Source organism: Octopus bimaculoides, chromosome 9 (genome assembly GCF_046866305.1).
Source record: "Octopus bimaculoides isolate indiv1 chromosome 9, ASM4686630v1, whole genome shotgun sequence".
NCBI classification, from domain to species: domain Eukaryota; kingdom Metazoa; phylum Mollusca; class Cephalopoda; order Octopoda; family Octopodidae; genus Octopus; species Octopus bimaculoides.
The window spans coordinates 733697-754395 of record NC_142936.1 but is presented as its reverse complement, the minus strand read 5'-3'; the positions used below and the strand labels follow the sequence as shown (position 1 = coordinate 754395).

Below are 20699 nucleotides of genomic sequence, written 5' to 3'. Positions count from 1 at the left end.
ATAAATCCAGTTATTCCATATTAGAATTTTAAAGTGAACCACTTTGTCCGTTGCTATAAACGTGGCTGCAATGTGCTGCTATTGAATTCACCCGGCTGATGAAATCCTATCGACAAATATTAATCTGTCGTTCTGTAGTTTGTAGTTCTATCCCCACTAGATTCCTTTTAAACTATTTACCATCTGTTGCTTGTGCTTTGTCGTCTTTCTCTCATTTCCAGACTTCAAAACCACAGCTAATTAGCTGCAAACAGTCTTATTTCAATCCTTTCCCTCTAAGACAGAAATCTTTATCAGTGAATTGGGGAAGCAAGAAGAGAAAACAAGCTTCAAGAAGAAAACTATTAAAGATGGCTTTGGAAAATCCTGAAATTGAAAAAATTCTCGCTCCTTTTAGGGAAAACGTCAAGATCCAGGTCAGTATGATTATTATTATTACTGAAGTCTGTCATTCTCCTATTTCGATGTTACCAATTCCACTTTATAACTTTGGTCTTTTTGTATTTAAGCCGACGGTAACGATCTCACCGACAACGTGGAACTTAGAAGAGCGATTTTCATTTGACAATCGCTCTGCAATTATAGAATTACTTCTGCAATTTAAAGGCTTTTTTTCTCTTTTTAAAATCTTTATTTTCTTTGTCTGTCATTGATTTGTCCCATTTGGAGGTCGATTGTGTTATCTTCTCATTGAATAGTTGAAAAAAAAATTAATAGAAAAAGCGCAAAAAAAAAAAAATCAAGTATTTAAAAGGATAGTTTAAAAAGAAATTATAATCTCTCACTTCAAAAGAATTTATTTTTCGTTGATAATAACGGGAAAATAGGAGGTGGAGACCAATTATAGCGAAAGGTAGTGGGAATCTGTTTTCTTTTGACAGAAGGAACGATAGCGGATTGTGACGAACCTGGGAAGTGTCCGAGACTCACCTGAATGCAGTGACAAATACGATGAGCAGTTGATGCGCAAAATTATGCACCTAAGAAGACGGAAGGGTTGTTGGCTGACCCGACATCTGTTCACCTTAATCATGTGTATAGCTTCCGCTAATATATTCACAAATACATCTAGACTCGAGTAAATCACCGGAGTTTCTAACTAAAAGAAAACATATCTTTTGCTGTTGTTGTTACTTTATTTGAGATGTGAAAACCACCCGGGTACCCTCGACGACCTGCCGCCAATTTAGGCCTTTGTCACCGACTCTATTCTCTGCTCTATGTATACATTGTATTTCACTATGATTTTGGGGTCGAAATAAAGTGAATTGAAATCGATAATGACAGAAATTAGATTTACTAATCTGTTTGCTTTTCCTCCAGATTCCTCGATATCTAATTCTGGTGTATTGTCAGTAACAGATGGTTTTTATATATTCAAGAATAAATTTAACAAATATTGGAAGAATTTAAAATGTTATCTGTTTTTCTTCGTGTTTTTTTAGACATTAAAATCGAAGTAATTATGAATAGCTAAAAACTTTTCAGTTATTTTCAATTGCATCAGACTTCGCCCAGAAATGCTGACATCAGCTTCCTTCACTGGTCGTATTGCTGTGTGAATAGTTGTTTCTCAAATTCCAGAAGCCAGGCTTATGAGTTAGAAAGGAGAGAATAAATGGGATTTTGTGACGCTCGTGTCTTAAGGAAAGACATGAACGCCACACACTCTCATTCTTTCCCTTAAGACATTAACTAGCTTTGCAACTGAAATGGCTTTCGTTGAGAATTGAAGCAAAACTTTACTTTTTAAATATTTTTGTCTACCTCTCTCACTCCCACAGTATATATATATATATTTATTTATATTAGGGCATTACTACAGAATAATGCCACACACTAGACTTCCATAATAAACACAGGCACAGACGTGGCTGTGTGGTAAGAAGTTTTACTTCCCGACTGCATAGTTCTACGTTTAGTTGCACAAATAATGCCAGGCAGGCTAAAGACTTGTGTGTGAATTTAGTGGACAAGAACTAAAAGAAGTCCACCTTGCACAAAGCCACCTTTCTCATTCGTGCTGGTGTCAGGTAAAGAGCACCTGGTACGTTCTGTGAAGTGGATGACATTAGGAAGGGCATCCAGCCATAGAAACCCAACCAAAACAGATAGTGGAGTCTGCTGCAGCACTCCAGCTTACCAGCTCCTCTCAAATTGTCCGACCCATGCCAGCATGAAAGAATACATTAAATGATGATGAATATACACACTGTTATAAGATTTGTTGGTTCACAAATTCATGAATAATGGATAACACTTTACTAAACTTACCTGTGGGTCAGGTGATGGTATCATACTATGCAACATGAGGAGCCTACCATTCCTAAAAGATCACATATATCTCATTATTGTCTTTGGTGATGCCTCCTTCCTTTTGGCTCTCAGATTTCTCCCATCCTGATGTTGTTGGTACAGAAGCTAAATCTTTTGCATTCTCATCTCTGTATCAATATTTCATCCCTCTTCACATCTCACATCAACTGGTGGTCAACTGCATCTATAATTTTGGTTTGGTTACTGGTTGAATCAGTTAATTTTACAGAATTTGTCCTGTATTTTAGGCTGTAGTCGATAATGTGGAGAAGAATGGTTTGGCTAATGGTGCAATGACCCCGTAAAAATTATGGGGAATTTAGATTCGTTATAGTCAGTTGTCATTTATATTTAACAAAAATTTGTTAATTGACATTGTAATTTATATTTTAGGGAGATTTGATTCGCAAGTTGAAAGCAGATAATGCAGCAACTATTGATGTCCAGCAAGCAGTGGCTGAATTGAAGATCCGAAAACGAGCATTGGAAGAAAAAGTACAAGTTGCTTTATTTTTACAATTTATTATTAGATCTGTTGTAAGGAAACAAATTCTTGATTTAATTAAGTATTCTTACTGATAACTCTCTCTCTCTCTCCTGTTCTGTTGTGTCCCTTGGCAAGGCAATTTGACTCTGCTTTAACCCGGTTTTGTTGGTAAAATGGATTCAGCCACTATTTAACAAGAAAGTGGTTTGCAATTGATCATTGAGGGGAAGCAACAGTCTATTTCTCTGCTATTGAACCACTGTTTTGCTAATTCTTGATTTCTTAAACAATTATAAACTTTAAAAAAAACAATGAGTTGAGAAGCTTATATATTTGATGCAGAAAATGTCTTTGGCTGGGAATCAAAATTTGTCTCCTAGATTTTCCATTTCCTGTGCAGTCCATGATGATTTTACAATAATATTGATTTCCTTTGTCTCGACATTGGGCCAATTTTTGTTGGAGTGATGGTGATGATGACTGAAAGTACTTTAGTATTTTGCTAGTACTTTATCAATCAGGAAAGTATCATGGGTAAGATCAACTCTGCTAGGATTTGAGGACCAAGAAACGTTTAGGCTGGCCTTCTGCCTCCCCTCATTCCTTACTGCTTTTTGTTTTACCATAATGTTGAATATCTGCTGAGTGTCAGGTTGTGGTTGTGTGGAGCGAAGAAACTTTAAGTATTTTCCTGGACTTTGTCTTCAACATCCAAAATTAGCCATTGATGTTGTTCACAAAGTTAACAAGGATTTTTGTGCCTCGTACTTCATTACGTTTTTCAACACAGTTTTCTTTCATTTCTTTAGGAACTTGAACTGACTCCTAAAGATGATTTTGATCGTTCAAAGATGGAAGATCTTTTAAAGCAGCGTTTCTTTTATGACCAATCCTTTGCCATTTATGGAGGTAGGCATTAATTCTTGGAGTCACTTGTTGCGATTATATGAAACAGTTAAGATTCATTGATATAAGTTTTTATTAATAATCCTATCCTGTTTCCACTCCATCTTTGGTGCTCTGATAAGTAATTAATTCTATGTGATTTTTGTACAGAGAATCATTTGTGGTTCACAGCTAGCGAAGTTGATGGTGTGTTAGTCTCCCGACCAAAGGATCACTGGTTCACATCCTGGTGTCACTGCTGACACTAATTCTTAATTCTCATTGACTTTGAACACCTCATCATGAGTTTGCCAGGACACTAGTGTTGACCAATGATTAATTTAGTTTCAGGTAAAATTTACTCAGACACAGAACCTGGAATATCCAGAGAGAGGTGGCATTGGTTCTCAGTTCCTTTTGACTTTTGAAAACTGGCCTCAATCTCTTTCACACATTCCTGTTCCTGGTTATGCAAAGGAAGACAAAACAAAGCAAAACAACAACTTCAATAGTCTTTCAGTGAATATCTTAACTGTTTAGCGCTTCAGATTATTCCCTCAAATGCAATGCACCTTTCTTCACATTTTGAATTAATTGTTCAGATTTCAATAATGTGATTATTTTTAGGTTGACATTGTAGAGTAGGTGTGAGAGGACAGATCTGGCCAGTTTGACCATAAAACTGGTAGAATATTTGGCTGGATACAGCCAGTTTAAATGCCAAAGGGTTAAAAATATTTAATAACTGGAAATTGAGGTGAACAATAAATAACATGCTGTCGGTACAAATGTCAAAAAAGAATCCTTTTGATACACTTAAATTCTGCTGCAGAGAATTTCAAATATGTACTATTTTCTGCGTTAGCAACAATTTGTAACTATTTCTAACTTTTATTTTTAATAATTTTGGCTATAATTTTTTGATTGGTTGCATAATGTCTCTTTTCTATTGTTTAATGTCCATTTTCCATGCTGGCATGGGTTGGACAGTTTGACAGGTGCTGGCAAGGTTAGGAGCCTTACCAAGTTCTGTTGTCTGTTTTGGCATGATTTCTACAGCTGGATGCTCTTCCTAATGCCAACCACTTTTTAAACCAACATATTCTTGAAAATGAACGAATGTCTTTAATATCCTGATTGTTTAAAGCAAAAATAAACAAATAACTTGAATGTTCCAGTGAAGTCAATAAAAGATGGCATGATGTGTGTATTATTACACCCATCATGGATAACAACAGTTTCTTCAGTGTTAGCAAATTGTGATGTTAGACTGGATAAATAGTGACGGGAGAAACTGCGTCCGTTCTTTTACTTTTTTTAGCAGTAAACAAATTATGACTGTTGATGCTGTGTATGTGTGTTTGTGAAATGTTTAATGGTTAACATGAATGCAATTCGTAAACAAACCGAAGTCATTACAGGAACCAGGAAATTAACAGAGAGAATTTACAGGTGAAACTGTTGTTGGTGATTAGTGGCTTTGTTATGGGGTCCTGCACCTGAATTCCCAGTTTTTATGTTGTCATTACTATTTGTTTTTGTAGGGGTGAATGGGTTGTATGACTTTGGTCCTATGGGCTGTGCAGTGAAAGCAAACCTTCTGCAAGCATGGCGGAATTTTTTCATTCTGGAAGAACAAATGCTGGAATTGGACTGTGCCAAGTTAACTCCTGAAGCTGTCCTTAAGTAAGTATATACACACATGCACATGCATACATGCCATTATCATTCAGTGTCTGTTTTCCATGCTGGTATGGGTTGGACAGTTTGATAGAATCTCATTAGCTTGAGAACTGTTGGCAAAGTTTCTCTGACTGATTGCCCTTCCTATCACCAACAACTTCACATAGTGTACTGGGTGCTTTTTTCCATGGCATCAGCACCAGTGAGGTCGCCAAGTAACTCATAAGACAAGATCCTTAGACAGAGTTGGAAGGTTTAGTATTGAGGGAGGTAGATGTGTATGAGGGAGAGGGAGCAGGAATGTGTGTATTGCTGCAGAGGAGATATATGGCTACTCCAGCAGGAAAAGGAAGAAAGACAAAGATGAGGTATTAGGGCATACAAAACGGTGGATAGAGAGAGAATAGGAGCAGGGAATCAAGGAAAGCTGGTTGGATGGGTTTACGAGAGGAGAGATGAGGACAAGTAAAAACAGGGGGATGGAGAGTAAAGAAAGGTTTGTGTAGAGAAGAACAGTGTAAAAGCAGAGGAAGGAGAGAGAAGATGCAAAGTGACAGAGGACAGGTATATAGGGGTGGATATAGTAAGAAAAAGGGGTGTTGATGGTAGATATCAGAAGGGTTATGGGAAAGGGTAGAAAGATGTCTGTTTGACTTATAACTCTCTAATATTCCTTCAATGATCTAATTTTGCAAATCTATTCAATTCATCCTGTCGAATGTTTAAAAAACAGATGGAAAACTTATATTTTCTCCTTCGGATGTTATAGTCTAACATCTTTTTGTTGTATTTAACTAGGGCCTCTGGTCATGTTGACCGTTTTCAAGATTATATGGTAAAAGACTTGAAGAATGGTCAGTGTTTCAGAGCTGATCATTTGATTGAAGGTAAATTCTACAGAATTTTATTTTATTTACTTAATTTTTTGTTATTCCAGAACTTATATTGTTATTAACTTAATGAAATAATCAATTGAAACTGTTTTACTTAAAATTTTGTTTTTTTTCATTGTCTGTGAGAAAACTGTTTCACACTCTGGGCCAGAAACGATCCTACAAAGTCTTGGTGTATTAATCTTAGGAAATGTTGGTGTGTTATGATTATTATTATTATTATTATTATTATTAAGGCAATGAGCTGTCAGGATGGTTGTAGCTCAAGGGGTAAAATGCATAGCAGCATTTCATCCATCTTTTCATTCTGAGTTCAAATTTCACTGAGGTCCACCTTGCTTTTCATCCTTTTGGGGGCAATAAAATAAATACCAGTCAAGTACTGGGGTTGATGTAATCAACTTACCCCTCCCCTAAAAATCTGCTGGCCTTGTGCCAAAATTTGAAACTATTTTCAACTTATCCAGATAAAGCACCAGTTGTCTTCTACTATGGCCTTGGACTGACCATTGTCCTGTGTGTGAAATTTAGTAGAAAGAAACTGGACAGAAGCCCTGTGTGTGTGTGTGTGTGATTACTATTTTAATGTTTGTTTTTCCATCTTTGCATGGGTCGAATGGAATTCATTCAGGGATATTTTCTATGGTTGGGTTCCCTTTCTGTTGCCAACCCCCACCTGTTTCCAGGCAAAGTAGCTCCCCCCCCCCACAAATATTATAGACCTTGCACCTATAGTAGAAAGAATTATCATTATTATTATTATTAAAGCTGCAAGCTGGCAGTATTGTTAGCATGCTGAACAAAACACTTGGTGACATTTCTTTCGGCTCTTTATGTCCTGAGTTCAAATTCCACCATTGCCAACTTTGCTCTCCATCCTTCCAGGGTTGATGATGGTGTTGACTGTTCTCTTCCTCTCAAAATCAGAAAACAATTGTTGTTGTTGTTGTTGTTGTTACAGCTCATCTAGAGAAACTTTTGGAAGACAAAAAGACTCCTCAGAACACCAAGAATGAAATCAAACAGTTACTTCCAAAGGTAAGTGAAAAAGAATCCTTTTGTGGCATATTGAATGTGATATCAGGTGTTTGAGCAATAAATTACTTAAAATTTAGTAGAGCTTGGAGAAGGTAGGGTACCCCTTGATAAAAATAATTGTTTTATATACATCTCTAATTAGTATATCAGTTTCATTACTCAATAAAATAAAAGCAAGAGTTTTTCCAAATTTTCAGGGGTCCCTGCCCTCAGCAAAACCATGAAAGGGCAATACTTGTACCGAAACCTTTCACTGTCAATGGCATAAAGAATAAACTATAGAATTGCATTTCAGGAGATATGCAGACATATAAATCTCCAGATGCAGTTCCAGATTCTGCAGAGGCTGTCAGCTTTCCTGTTGAATTCTGAAATTATTTGCAACAACCTCCTGGCTTTCCACTCCTGATTTGTATTAAAAGTAGGAGCCATCATCATCATCATCTTACTGTGGAACCTTGATCAGCTTTGGCTGTGAAATAACATTAAACTGATGGTTAAAAACTGAATGTCTTGTATTATTCAGGTTGCTATGGTGACTGGTTGTTTTATGGGAGAAGATGCTTTTATATCCAGAATATCTTTGGATGCCATAGTTTTTGTTTTGTGTCGTAACATAAAAGTGTTCTGTAGAACTTTATGTTGGAAGTATGTAGAATCTTCTAGATAGACAAAGATTACATTCAGAAACACTAGTGGAAAAGGAATTTTGCCACATACTAGAGGAAGTGGCTAAGAATAGAGTTGACCAATATCTCACATAAATTCATCCAGCTACACAAACAAACACACATGCTTATATTTGCTTGTTCATATTTACATCTATCTTTCCATGCTAGCATGGGTTAGGTGACTGTGTTATTAAGGCATTGTTTTACAGCTGGATGCCCTTCCTGGTGCTAACCCTTCGCTGTTTGTCAAGTAGAGGATCTCTTATTCCTCATGTCTTTGGAAGCATAAATTGAGTGGGAAATCTATTGACAGGAGACGTGCCAAGAAAACATGGGGCGAACATCATTGATTTTTGAATGAGTGAGTGGCAGATGTAAGCAGACACACACACACATACACACATGGTGTTACGATTGTGAAGTGAACTTCTTAAACATTTCCTCATGTTGTATGCTGTACAGAGATAACAGAGTGGAAGACTGGATTTCTTTCATTTTTCAATGGAACTGGATAATAATATTTACATTTTATTTCATTAATGGTTTTTTTTTTCCTTTTGAAAGATTGATGGAATGAGTAAAGATGATATGAGGGACTGCATGCGTCAGTATGCAATGAAATCCCCAGTTAGTGGCAATGATCTCACGGATCCTATGGAGTTTAATTTAATGTTTGCTACATCCATTGGACCAACAGGTCAGCTGAAAGGGTAAGAAAACCTGGATTTATTTTTAATCTCTTCTCTTATCCAAGATTCTGTTACTGCTTATCTTAGAATGAAAGATTTACAATTCTAGCTGAAGACTTTTTATAAATATGGCACCTGAAGATGGGTAACACATTGATGATATAAACACAATGGAGTCAGAAGGACATTATTCTATAATATAAATATACCAGTTGCATACTGGGGATCGATCTAATCGACTGGCCCCCTCCCCAAAAATTTTGGGCCTTGTGCCTAGAGTAGAAAAATAGAAAAGATTATTCTATAACAGTGTGATAGGTTCATACTGAAGTCCTCGTTAATATCATAGTATTAATGAAATGTTAATGAAGATGATTGTGGTGCCATTCGTGATTAGAGAGAGATTATTCTTATATTGCTGGGAGGAACATTAAGAGTTGGTTTAAATAGTTGAACATGTGACAAAGTGCTTAGTTTGATGTCTCACTCTTTTGAATTGTAATTCTGCTGCAATCCAGAAGGATCCATTCTAAAAGATATAAATGGTGCAATGTTGGCATTCTTGAAGAGAGTATCAAAGCGATCAGAAAATTTTGTTTTTTCTTTCAGAACCTTAAATTGAATTAGCTCCTCCCCTCTCTTTTTTTTTCTTAACCCTTTAGCATTTAATTCAGCCATATCTGGCCTCTCACACATGCTCAACAATGCCATTCTAAAAATAACTAGTCACATCATTGAAATCTCAATGCTACAAGATAATGCATGACTAATTCAAAACAATGTGAATAAATAAATTCACCGTTGATGGTGAATAAATTGGCAGAGAAATAAACTGAATGTTTAAGCGTTTAAGTTAGGAACGAAGCCATTGCCCATGACTCTCTCCAAGACTTCAAGAAGGAAGGAACAAGATATTCCCAAACTAGTAATCTGGTTCAATTTCTTGCAACAGTCTGGTCTTTGTTAAAGTTACCCACTGAAGTTAATGAGCTGATAGATTAGTTGGATCGTCCAATTAGGATGGCAGGATTGGAACTCATGATGCAAAAAGCCAGAAAATTATTGCAAGACATTGTATCGATTGCAACTTTGAGTTTAGTCCTTTCAGATTATTGAGTACCAGTAATGTATTAGGGATTTTTAATCAGTTTGTTATTCACCTCTTGTCTTAAAAATGTATCCTTCATCTTCATTACAAGAGAAAAAAAAAATTACTTGCCTTATTTATATTTGTAGATACCTTCGACCAGAGACAGCTCAGGGTATTTTTGTTAATTTCAAACGTTTGCTTGAGTTTAACCAAGGCCGTCTGCCATTTGCTGGAGCACAGATTGGAGACTCTTTCCGAAATGAAATTTCTCCTCGATCTGGTTTGATTCGAGTACGGTGAGTAAAGTTGATGAATTTATTGTTCAAGGGTTCATTATGGTTATGATGATGATGATGTGGGTTTGTTGAACATTAACAGCAAAGGATATGAGAAGATCAGGGTGACATGCCGTGCTTGAGGAGACCTATTGGGTCAAGTGCATCAACATCAATATCAAATCAAATCAAATCACAATCAAAGGGAAATTGTAGTTGTGACCCTCATGCCAGTGGCACGTAAAAAGCACCTTCTGAACATGGCTGATGATGGGCTTCTTTCAGTTTCCATCTACCAAATCCACTCGCAAGTCAACTCAAGGCTATAGTATAAGACACTTGGCCAAGATACCACACAGTGGGACTGAACTCAAAACCACATGGTTGGGAAGCAAACTTCTTAACCACAAACCCATGCCTGTACCTTTAGGCTTATAAATAGTGCAGGGAATATGAAATCGATTTAAACACTATGGAAAAACACACCTCAAGTTTGTTTCCTTGATGTAACATATAAGGTAACAGCTTCATATATTTGGAGCTGTCACTCCATTTTGCTTCCTCCAGTTTGTCTAAAACATGCTGTCCTCTTATTCCATCGATGGTTGAGTAAGCATCCATCTTTATATTGTTTCTCAGTAGTGTCTTGGAACTTCCTCTCATTGATATTCCAGTTGAAATTCACTCTGTTCAAGTTAAATGTTTATGAATTGCTGCCAAACTATTGAAAAAGAATTTTTTTTTGGTTTATTTCAGAGAATTTACAATGGCTGAAATTGAACATTTTTGTGATCCGTCTGACAAACGTCATCCCAAATTCAGTAACTTAGCTGACATGACGGTCAGTCTTTATTCTGCTTGTAACCAAATGGATGGCAAGTCACCAGAACCACGCAGACTTGGAGATGCTGTCAAGAACGTCAGTAGATTTCTATTTTTGCATCATGATTGTACATATGTCCTTCCATAACACTTGTCCACAGTCAAATATTGTCAACATTTGTCTATAGCATAAACAAATCTGGGGAATATAAATTAATGTGCTGATCTGTTTAGGGATTGTTTCAGCCAATTCGGGGTCAACATGTAAACAATATTGATGTTTAGAGTTTCGTTAACTTGAATGAGAGAAGTAAAATAAAAAATTTTGTTTTGTTGTTGTTTTTCTCTTTAACAGAAGTTGATTGCCAATGAAACTCTTGGATACTTCATGGGTCGTATTGCACAATTTATGTTCAGATGTGGTGTTGATCCCAAGAAGTTTCGTTTCCGACAGCATTTATCTAATGAAATGGCTCATTATGCTAAAGATTGCTGGGATGCTGAATGCAAAACATCTTATGTAAGTTTCCTCTCATTTGCAGTTGATTCAAATTTCTCTGCATTTTTATTTAGTTGAACTTTGATATGTGAAAACAAACACACAAATACACCAATCCCAGTTGATAGTCTTCTTCCTCTGTTCTTTCTCTGGCTGCTACAAGATTTCTGTTTCTCTAAATTTACAAGTTCCAGGCTATCTTCTCCAAGACATAATTCATGTCTCTATCTCATGCTAAATCCTATAACGAGGGTTCCTTTTTCACCAATCCTTTTCTTCCCCCTGAATTCCCTTCCACGGAACATTTCCCCCTTTCCATACAATTTTTAACTCCTTATCTACAGCAATTGAAACTAAACTTCCAATCCAACATAATTGTTGATGCACAAGGTTGCACATTTAAAGGAGAGAATTATACTTGCTGGAATTAGTCCCAATATACATCTGGTACTTGTATCGACTTTGGAAGATTAAAAGGCAGACCCTAGCAAGAGATGGAACTAAATATTCTTAAAAACCTTTTAATGTAAATAATATATTTTCTCATGTTGTGGAATGCCTTCAAGGCTGTACGAAAATTTGGTGAATGCAATTAAACAACAAGCCAATGAAAAGATTTTCCCTCAAATGAAAACTACAGCAGTATGCCTTTCTATGGTATATATTCATATATACAATATCATCATCATCATCATCATCATTTAACATTTGTTTTCCATACTGGCATGGGTTGGACAGTTTGACAGGAGCTGGCAAAGCTGGGAGTCATACCAAGCTCTGTTGCCAGTTTTGGCATAATTTCTACAGCTGGACGCCCTTCCTAATGCCAACCACTTTACAGAACGTACAGGGTGCTTTTTATATGGCACCAGCACTGGTGGTTTTGCAGCTAAATTCCTCAAATCTACTAATATCTTTTAGACTCTATACTTTAGCAAAAATTTTACACCCAAACAAAACTGTAATCTGGTTTCAATCCCTAATTGGAACTGTTTCATATATGTCCTTATTGGTGTTCTTAGAATTTGCATGGCTATCACAGGGTCCCATATCCTTATCAATATGCAATTTAAAGCCTGTGAAAGACATCATGATCATCATCATCATCATCCACCCCAATCCAGTTTCTCTGTAGCTTTTGCAAAGGTAAAAAAATGATTTAAGGTGTATTGGAATAAAGCTTTTGATGTTCTTTGTTTCAGGGTTGGGTAGAATGTATTGGCTGTGCAGACCGTTCTTGTTATGATTTGACACAACACACGAAAGCAACTGGAACAAAACTGGTCGCAGAGAAAAGGCTGGCAGAACCAATATCCTTACACGTGGTTTTTACAGACAACAGTTCTGTTGTAGCTTTACTATTTTTATATTTTAGATATAAAAAAAAACACAAAAACAATGTTGATATTAGATTCCGTTGAGGTCGGCTTTGCCTTTTATCCTTTCAGGTTTGCTAAAATAAATACCAGTCAGGTATTGGGGTCATTGTAATCGACTAGCCCCACCCACTCCCCACAAGTTTCAGGCCTTGTGCCTATAGTAGAAAGGATTATGATTTATTAACTTTCTGGTTTGGTGTCCGATATAAGAAATATCAACTTTTGGCATTCCTGTAAAGATTTGGTCTCAGTGCTTAACTCTCGTTCCTGAAATGTTCAGCTGAAGAGTGGCATCGGTAGAATGGTACTGGCATGGTTGTGGTGTTAGGGGTTCAGTCCCACTTTACAGCACCTTAAGTAAGTGCCTCTTCTAGTATAGCCTCAGGTTAATTCATGTCTGGTGAGTGAATTTGGGAGATGGAAACTGTGTGGAAGCCCATCGTGTGTGTGTGTGTTGATGTTCCTCGTTGACATTTTGAATGGCCACTCCATTCAGACGTCTCAAATATACAATCCCTTACTTGAAAACAGTTAAAGGGTTGGTGACAAGAAGACCATCCGGTTGTAGAATCCGGCCTCAAATAATCCCTTTCCAGCCCTTCCTACTGTAGGAAAATGCTTAAACAAACAAACCTGCAAGTTATAAATTTCTTGACAGAAACCACAAAACCATTGATGTTGTAGAATGTCAGCCCCAAAAGGGAGTCATTGGAAAGGTGTTTCGCCAAAACGCCAAAAGCATTTGTGACCATCTCACCTCAATGACTTCAAAAGATCTCTTGGCTCTTGATGCCGGTCTTAAAGAGAAAGGGTAAGTTAGGCTTTGATTTTATTTTCATTTCTTCTTTCTAAATATTGAAGGTCAGCTCTAGAGATTAATGCTCGTGTTTATCTAAAAGCTTGATACATAGAATATTCAATAATAGTGCTCCAGTATGGCTTGGGCCACTAGCAGGTACCAGTAAAAGTGTATAGAGTTAGGATTACTTAGTGCTTCCCTCACATAGGTTGGTGCTCTATAACTGGGTGTAGGCCTGGCTGTTGGGGTTAACAAGTTTCTTTCACATTCATGTGCTTCCAGGTTTTATCTACCAGAGTTTTCAGTTAACCAACACTTTGTGTGGAATTTGGTGCTTCGAAACTCTGTGGATGAAAGCTCATCTTGTGTGTGTGTGTGTGTGTGCTGCAGATGCTTATCAACAAAGGATAAAACAAAAGTCTCTGGAAAAACTGGTGCTTTATGACTAAATTTCTCAAAATATTTGTTCTGTGATAAGTTACAGACAGACCTTTGTTGCTTTTGCTGTCAGAAATGCAGCGAATCAATGATTGGTTCATTGGAAAGCTGGAGCCAACAGTGCTGTTGTTCATCAAAACTTTTAATTGGTGCCACAGGTGAGAAATGGACTGAAGCAGTTGGAGATCATCTTTTGAACATAAATCACAAGTTTAATCATTTTATTGTTGTTGTTGTTGTTGTGTGTTGGATCCTGTCAAACAAAGAACAACATAAACAGCTAGAAAAAAGAAAGAAAACATTTGCTCCCACAAAAAGCATCCTGTTCAGGCTATAACTGTACAAATAGATATTAAATGGGGTTTTAGATATGTATTTTAAATAAATTTTTGTTTCTCATTGTTTTATTTTCTTTCCAGAGAAGTGCCTATACAGGTGAAAGATGAAGAATATATTCTAAAAACAGAAATGGTTAATATAAAATCTTACCAAAAGACTGTCCATGGTAAGTTGATTTTGTTTAATACATGAAATTGAGTCTTCTAAAACACTCGAAACTGTTTTACTAAAAATGGTACCAAACACCCCACTCGTTTCATAACCTTTCTCTCCTCTTAACAAACGATGTAGTATTGAATATATGTTTATTAATTTTCTTTTTAAATTATATTTCAGTGGAAGAATTTGTGCCGTCAGTTATTGAGCCTTCATTTGGAATTGGTCGTATAATGTATTCTATATTTGAGCACAATTTCCATATTCGGGAAGGTGATGAACAACGTACTGTAAGTGAATTTCTTTTTTCTTAATTTCTCGATTATGTAATCAACTCTGGAAGTGTTTCAATTTAAAAAGAAAGATAAAATATAATTTTGTAGTATCCTAAGTACTCTTGTACTCTACTCTTTCTGTTAAATTATTTTAACGAGGCTCATATTTGAAGAAGTGAGAGTCAATTAGATGAGTTGGCCTGATACACTACTGGCACTTATTTGCACCTCAGCTAGATTTCAACTCTCAAAGCTAAAACTAATTATTATTATTATGCATTTAACCTAATGTTCCACTGTTTCACCCATCTCCATTGGTCTAAACAATTATAAGTTTATATCCTGTTGGAGCTTGTATGAAAGTTTAGCTCCATGAATATCAATTATGGGAATATTTCATGTGATCCAGTGTTTTATCAGATTGTAAACCTTTTTTAAAATTTGTCTTGTGGAAGAATGGTTTTCTAAAGTTACTCATATTTGATTGTAATGGTGCAAGCTGTCAGTTGTGTGTTTAAAGATTTACAAGTTTTTGTTTTCAATTTGCAACATTTTACACCCTAAAACTGTAAAGTTATGAAATTGGATCAAATTCGATTTTGTTTCAGTATTTGAGTCTCCCTGCAGTCATAGCTCCGTACAAGTGTTCTGTCCTGCCTCTCAGCAATAATGCAGAGCTACAGCCTTTTGTGAAGTCCTTATGTAAGTAGAGAACAGGTTTTAACAAGTCAAGTAATCATGCTAAGGTTCTGTCATTGGATCACATTTGTTTAGAAGTGGATATATATATACAAAGACGTCTTTGTATGGGGAAACTAGACCTTACCCTTGTCGTTTTGGTATCAGTTCATCTCCTCCATAGCAACACAACTATCTCGGTCCCCCTCTTCTACTTTAAGCTCTCACCTGGCACACATCCACTTCCCTCTGCAAGTTACTTGCTGACTTCACCAGTGCTGGTTCCACATAAAAAGCACCCAGCACACCCTGTGCGCCATCTAGCTGTAGAAACTATGTCAGAACAGACAAATAGGACTTGGTGTAAATCATTTGCTTGCTAGCATCTGTCGAACTGTCCAACCCATGCCAGCATGGAAAACAGATGTTAAAACATTCTGGAACTATTGTTGGACAAAATATATTTTCTACAAACAAAACTTAGTGTTATTATCATTTGTATTTATTTCCTTTAATATTTTGTTTAACTTTCACCAGCTCTACATGTATTGTGTATTGTTAGTTTTGCCAACTGAGTAGAATAAACTTTGCCGAAGAGTTTTAATAAGACCAAAATATGTCTCCCGCTTTCACCAGTTCACTTTTTTAAAGACCAGATCTACCTCAATATATTGTCCTAAAATTTCAACCAACTGATTGTATTGGAGTTATTTCCCTTGCTCAATTTTTAGATTTAAATCCTTCAGGAAAGAAATTCAGTGTACCAATTGGTTTGACAATCTCCGTTTTCAGTTTTACCATTTATGTGAGACTTTAATGTAATTGGATAAGCTAAGGTTTTTGTTTAACCATTTCTGTCAACACTGAATGGAATTCCTAGAGTTAAGTATTCACAAGTGAAGTCACGGCAGAGTCTTGTAATTGAAGTTAGGCTGACAAAAAAGACACTTATGTACCTTACTGAAAATGCTGTCATAAGACTCGAATGCAGGACAATGTATTCTGTAATCTAAACCCTTTTGAATTATTTACATTTTATGAGAAACTCTTCATCGTAAAACTAATTAACTAATTGCTAAAACAGCCTTTTTTTATTTGTTTGTTTGTTTACTACAGCTCAAGAATTGGCAAAGATTGATGTTTCCCATAAAGTTGATGATAGCAGTGGCTCAATTGGACGGCGCTATGCTCGAACGGATGCTATAGCTATACCATTTGGTATCACAATTGACTTTGATACATTGAAAGAACCACACACTGCTACACTCCGAGAGAGAGATTCCATGAAGCAAATTCGAGCTCCGGTAAGAATTATCTTTAACTGTTTTGCTACCATGCTTTTGTTGAATTACACTGTTTTGTTTCAATTAAGTTTGAAGAATTTAGTAAAATAACTTTAATATTATGCTGGTGTTTGGAACACAACTTGAAATTTTGGCAGAAGGTCTTAATTTGAATCACTTTAAAACCAGGGGTTTATATCACAGAACCAGGGACAATCTGAGATGGTGTAGAAAGGGTTAAAAAGGAATAAAGTTGCTTTTATTGAAAAGATCCCAAACAGTTGAAGGAATCCGGGGTAGAGGTAGACCCAGGAAGACATGGGATGAGGTGGTGAAGCATGACCTTCAAATGTTGGGCCTCACAGAGGCAATGACGAAGGAACGAGACCTCTGGAGATATGCTGTAACTGTGAAGACCCGGCAAATAAAGTGAGTTCACAGCTGTAACCTACACCAGTTTCGCATAACCAGCCCCAGCCCATTCAAAACTACCTTGGATCGTAGGGCGACCTGCTGTGCTTGAGGAGACCTGTTGAGTCAAGTACATCAACATCAAAATCAACTGGCAATTGTAGTTATGATCCCCGTGCTGGTGGCACGTAAAAAGCACCAACCAATCATGGTCGTTGCCAGCCCCCTCTGGCCCCTGTGCCAGCGGCACATAAAAAGCACCTACTACACTCCACGCTCTCTAAGAAAATAATCAACAAGAAAGACATCCAGCTGTAGAAACCAGGCCCAAGCAGAACAATGGAACCTGGTGTGACCACTGGTCACCTTGCCAGCTCTTGTCAAATCGTCCAACCCATGCCAGCAAGAAAAACAGACATTAGACAACGGTAGCAACAAAATACCAAAGTTGTTCACCATTGACTGATATCCTTGACCATTTCGTCTCTAACTTTATTCCTTTCTTTCAACTCATTATTAGAATTTCTTTTGTTTTACATCTCTATATATTCATTAAAATCTATTTTTATTTAAGATTTTTTTTTTTTATTCCTTTCTCATCCACAGCTTGCTGATTTACCAACGATTGTGCAAGCATTAGCGACTGGCAGACGAGACTGGCAAAGTGTTCTTGATAATTATCCTTTGTTTGAGCAGCAGGAATCATCAAAAGAATGTTGAATTGCCAAAACGGAACCAAATTTGTTTATTGATGTCATGTGTTGGTAAAAGAAAGCTCTTAATTTTCCTGGAATCATGTGAACCAGGGATTGAATTCTTGGAGATCTGAAACCAATGATGCTCCTCTTCACCGATTGTGATATAAAATAAATTTCAGCTGCTTCAAATATTATTCACAAACTTTCTAAGGAATATGTCCTGCCTTATAAATAGAATCATAAAATATTCCATAAATTCTGTGTTCATAGTATTTATGGATTCTGTTTTTATTCAGGTTTTTGGATCATGAAATTACTATCTTGTTATGAGGTTTGTTGGACTCAAATAAAACCATTTTCCGAGACACTGATGTCAATCAAACTTTCTTTCTTTCTTTCTTTTATATTCTAAAAGATACTTCAATAAATAGTTGACAGAATTCTTTCTTTGACTGATATTATTTTCAGAAATAGAAATAATCTCAAAAGTAAACAACTAAGTTTTTAAGCTTTTTTGTCTTACAGATATTTTATTGTTCTACAAAAAGACTTTTATACTTGTTAAGAAATCTTTGTTTTGATTTAATTTGGAATTCTTATTGATCTCCTCAATGATTTGGTAACAATAAAGGTGACAACACAAACAAACATCAAATGATGAGTGACTATCATCATCATCATCATCATCATCACAGAGCATCTGAACAATTCAAAAGGTTATTATTAACGGAACCTCTTCTTTCCCTTTTTCTTTCTTAACTATTGTATATGTCATTAGAATTATTTATAAAAACTTAACTTCACAAATACAGCACTGAAATTACAGAGGAAATAATTGATGTAATTGGTAGCTCTAAACCTCAAGTGCTTATTTCTTTTCTGTATATTCGGCAATAATTGAAACATTTATGGTTTCGATTTGCTCAAAGTTTTGGGTTTGAGAAAGATTCAAGAACAGATATCTAAATGTTTGTCCAAAACATGGTACTTAAAGGGGGGGGGGGGGGGCAAGACACAAAGTGCCAGAGGCTTGACCTATTCTGACTTTATCTTGCAACAATAAAGGAAATGTAAAATAGCAATTAGAACATATTTAGAAAGGAACAGGAAGGAAGTTATTTCTTTGAGGAGTAAATAGGCTCCAGTTCCAAACTAAGCTAGATTCAATTTTCTTCTCTCCTGAATGTTTTTAACTTTATATCTTCTATATTCAAAATAGAAACCTTATATTAAATACCAGTCATACATTAGGATCGATTCTGTCAAACATATCAATTGTTTTCTTTTACAACAGAATAATAAAGAATGGTTGATGCAAAATAGTTTGAGTTTGTTCTACGTTTTCTATGTTCGTTGTTGTTGTTGCAAGTGATTTTTGATATGTATATGTTTGTGTGTCTGTGTTTGTCACCCCACCATCACTTGACAACCGATGTTGGTGTGTTTATGTCCCCATAACTCAGTGGTTTGGCAAAAGAGCCCAATAGAATAAGTATTAGGCTCACAAAGAATAAGTCCCGAGGTCAATTTGTTCAACTAGAGGTGGTGCTGCAGCATGGCCGCAGTGAAATGACTGAAACAAGCAAAAGAATAAAAGAATGTTTTTTTCCTTTGAACAGAAAAGAATGGATCCATCTGATGGGTTTCCAATCTTAATTGATTCTTATCAGAAATAGGAAACCATTTGAACTGTTACCGTGGAGAGAAATATAGTCACAAAATAGAGTTTATTTGACTGATTAGTTTGTTGACATCAATTGTGCTATATTAGCAAACTGAATGAATTGGTGGAAAACATTCACCACATTTAAAGACTCTGTACAGCTGTTGGATGTATTTCTCTCTTTGTGTAGAACAAATGAAAATCTATTCCCCCACTGACTGGCTCCCTGTGCCGGTGGCATGTCAAAAGCACCATCCGAATGTGGCTGATGCCAGCATGGAAAATGGATGTTAAATGATGATGGTGAATGAGAATTAGACAAGATTTGAAATCCGTCAGGAATATTTAGTTGTTGTTGATGGAAAAGACATTTGTTTGCAATTGTCACAATATAGCAACAGTCCAGGTATTTTGTATCAAATAAATTAAACTAACAAACAAGCAAACAAACAAATAAATGAATAAAAAAGTTTCCCTGTCACCCCTGGTTACACCGAGAGCTAATTCTGTTGGATGTCTACATACATGACTGATATAGTCAGACAGTAAAAGACTTCTGTAAGGACCAACAGACAATTATTCTCTGTTAGTGTTGTCTAAATTCCAATGGAGGATCTTGTTTCTTAGAGATTAGCCGTTTCTTTATTGTAGAAATTTAAAGAATATAAATAGAACATATAAACATAACTTACATATATGTATCTAGGATCACATAAATGTGGAGACTGAAAGATTTCTACAGCATGTATCTTATACAGCCATGTGGCTCTGCACATAGGCCAATAGCAATATCTGGACCTATAGATGTAAATATGTCAGCTATCAAATATATTTTTTGCACAGATTACTTATAAATGAAACATCTTGTGTAAAGAAAGTAAACATTACAACAAAGTTATTTATAGTTGACATGAAGATTATGGACATATTGGGGTGTAATCCAAGATCAGCAACTGATTGTGGCAGCTGTTGTAGCCATTCCTTTTCTGATAAATCACACATAATTTAGCAAAAATGTAATAAAACAAGAAATGTTGAAGAAATACAAATCTTATTCTTCGAAATATTTTCTAAAATCTTCATCTGATAAATTTTTTCATTTTCTGAAATGTTATTTTTGAAAAAACATCTTATTACTTGAAAGTTGAGGACTGAGGTTTCTTTTGGTAAGGTATAGTCTTTATTCAAAGCAGCAAGAAATGGGATGTGATGGTGTTCATTGTCTTTCCCAA

The 20699-nt window shown here is 36.1% G+C and overlaps 2 protein-coding genes across 3 annotated transcripts in view; one reads left to right on the top strand and one right to left on the bottom strand.

Annotated features, from left to right (window-relative positions):
• LOC106879484 (tRNA N6-adenosine threonylcarbamoyltransferase, mitochondrial) overlaps positions 1 to 20699 on the bottom strand; it is a 136475-nt gene that overhangs the window by 13359 nt on the left and 102417 nt on the right. The window lies entirely within an intron of this gene.
• Positions 62 to 19124, top strand: LOC106879482 (glycine--tRNA ligase). The gene is made up of 17 exons (XM_089356931.1): positions 62 to 416; positions 2710 to 2811; positions 3613 to 3712; positions 5233 to 5374; positions 6170 to 6258; positions 7226 to 7302; positions 8538 to 8683; positions 9899 to 10048; positions 10784 to 10946; positions 11205 to 11369; positions 12551 to 12658; positions 13393 to 13538; positions 14384 to 14469; positions 14640 to 14749; positions 15343 to 15436; positions 16529 to 16716; positions 17713 to 19124. The coding sequence occupies exons 1-17, from the start codon at positions 99 to 101 to the stop codon at positions 17824 to 17826; spliced, it is 2298 nt and encodes a 765-aa protein (XP_089213057.1). The 5' UTR covers positions 62 to 98; the 3' UTR covers positions 17827 to 19124.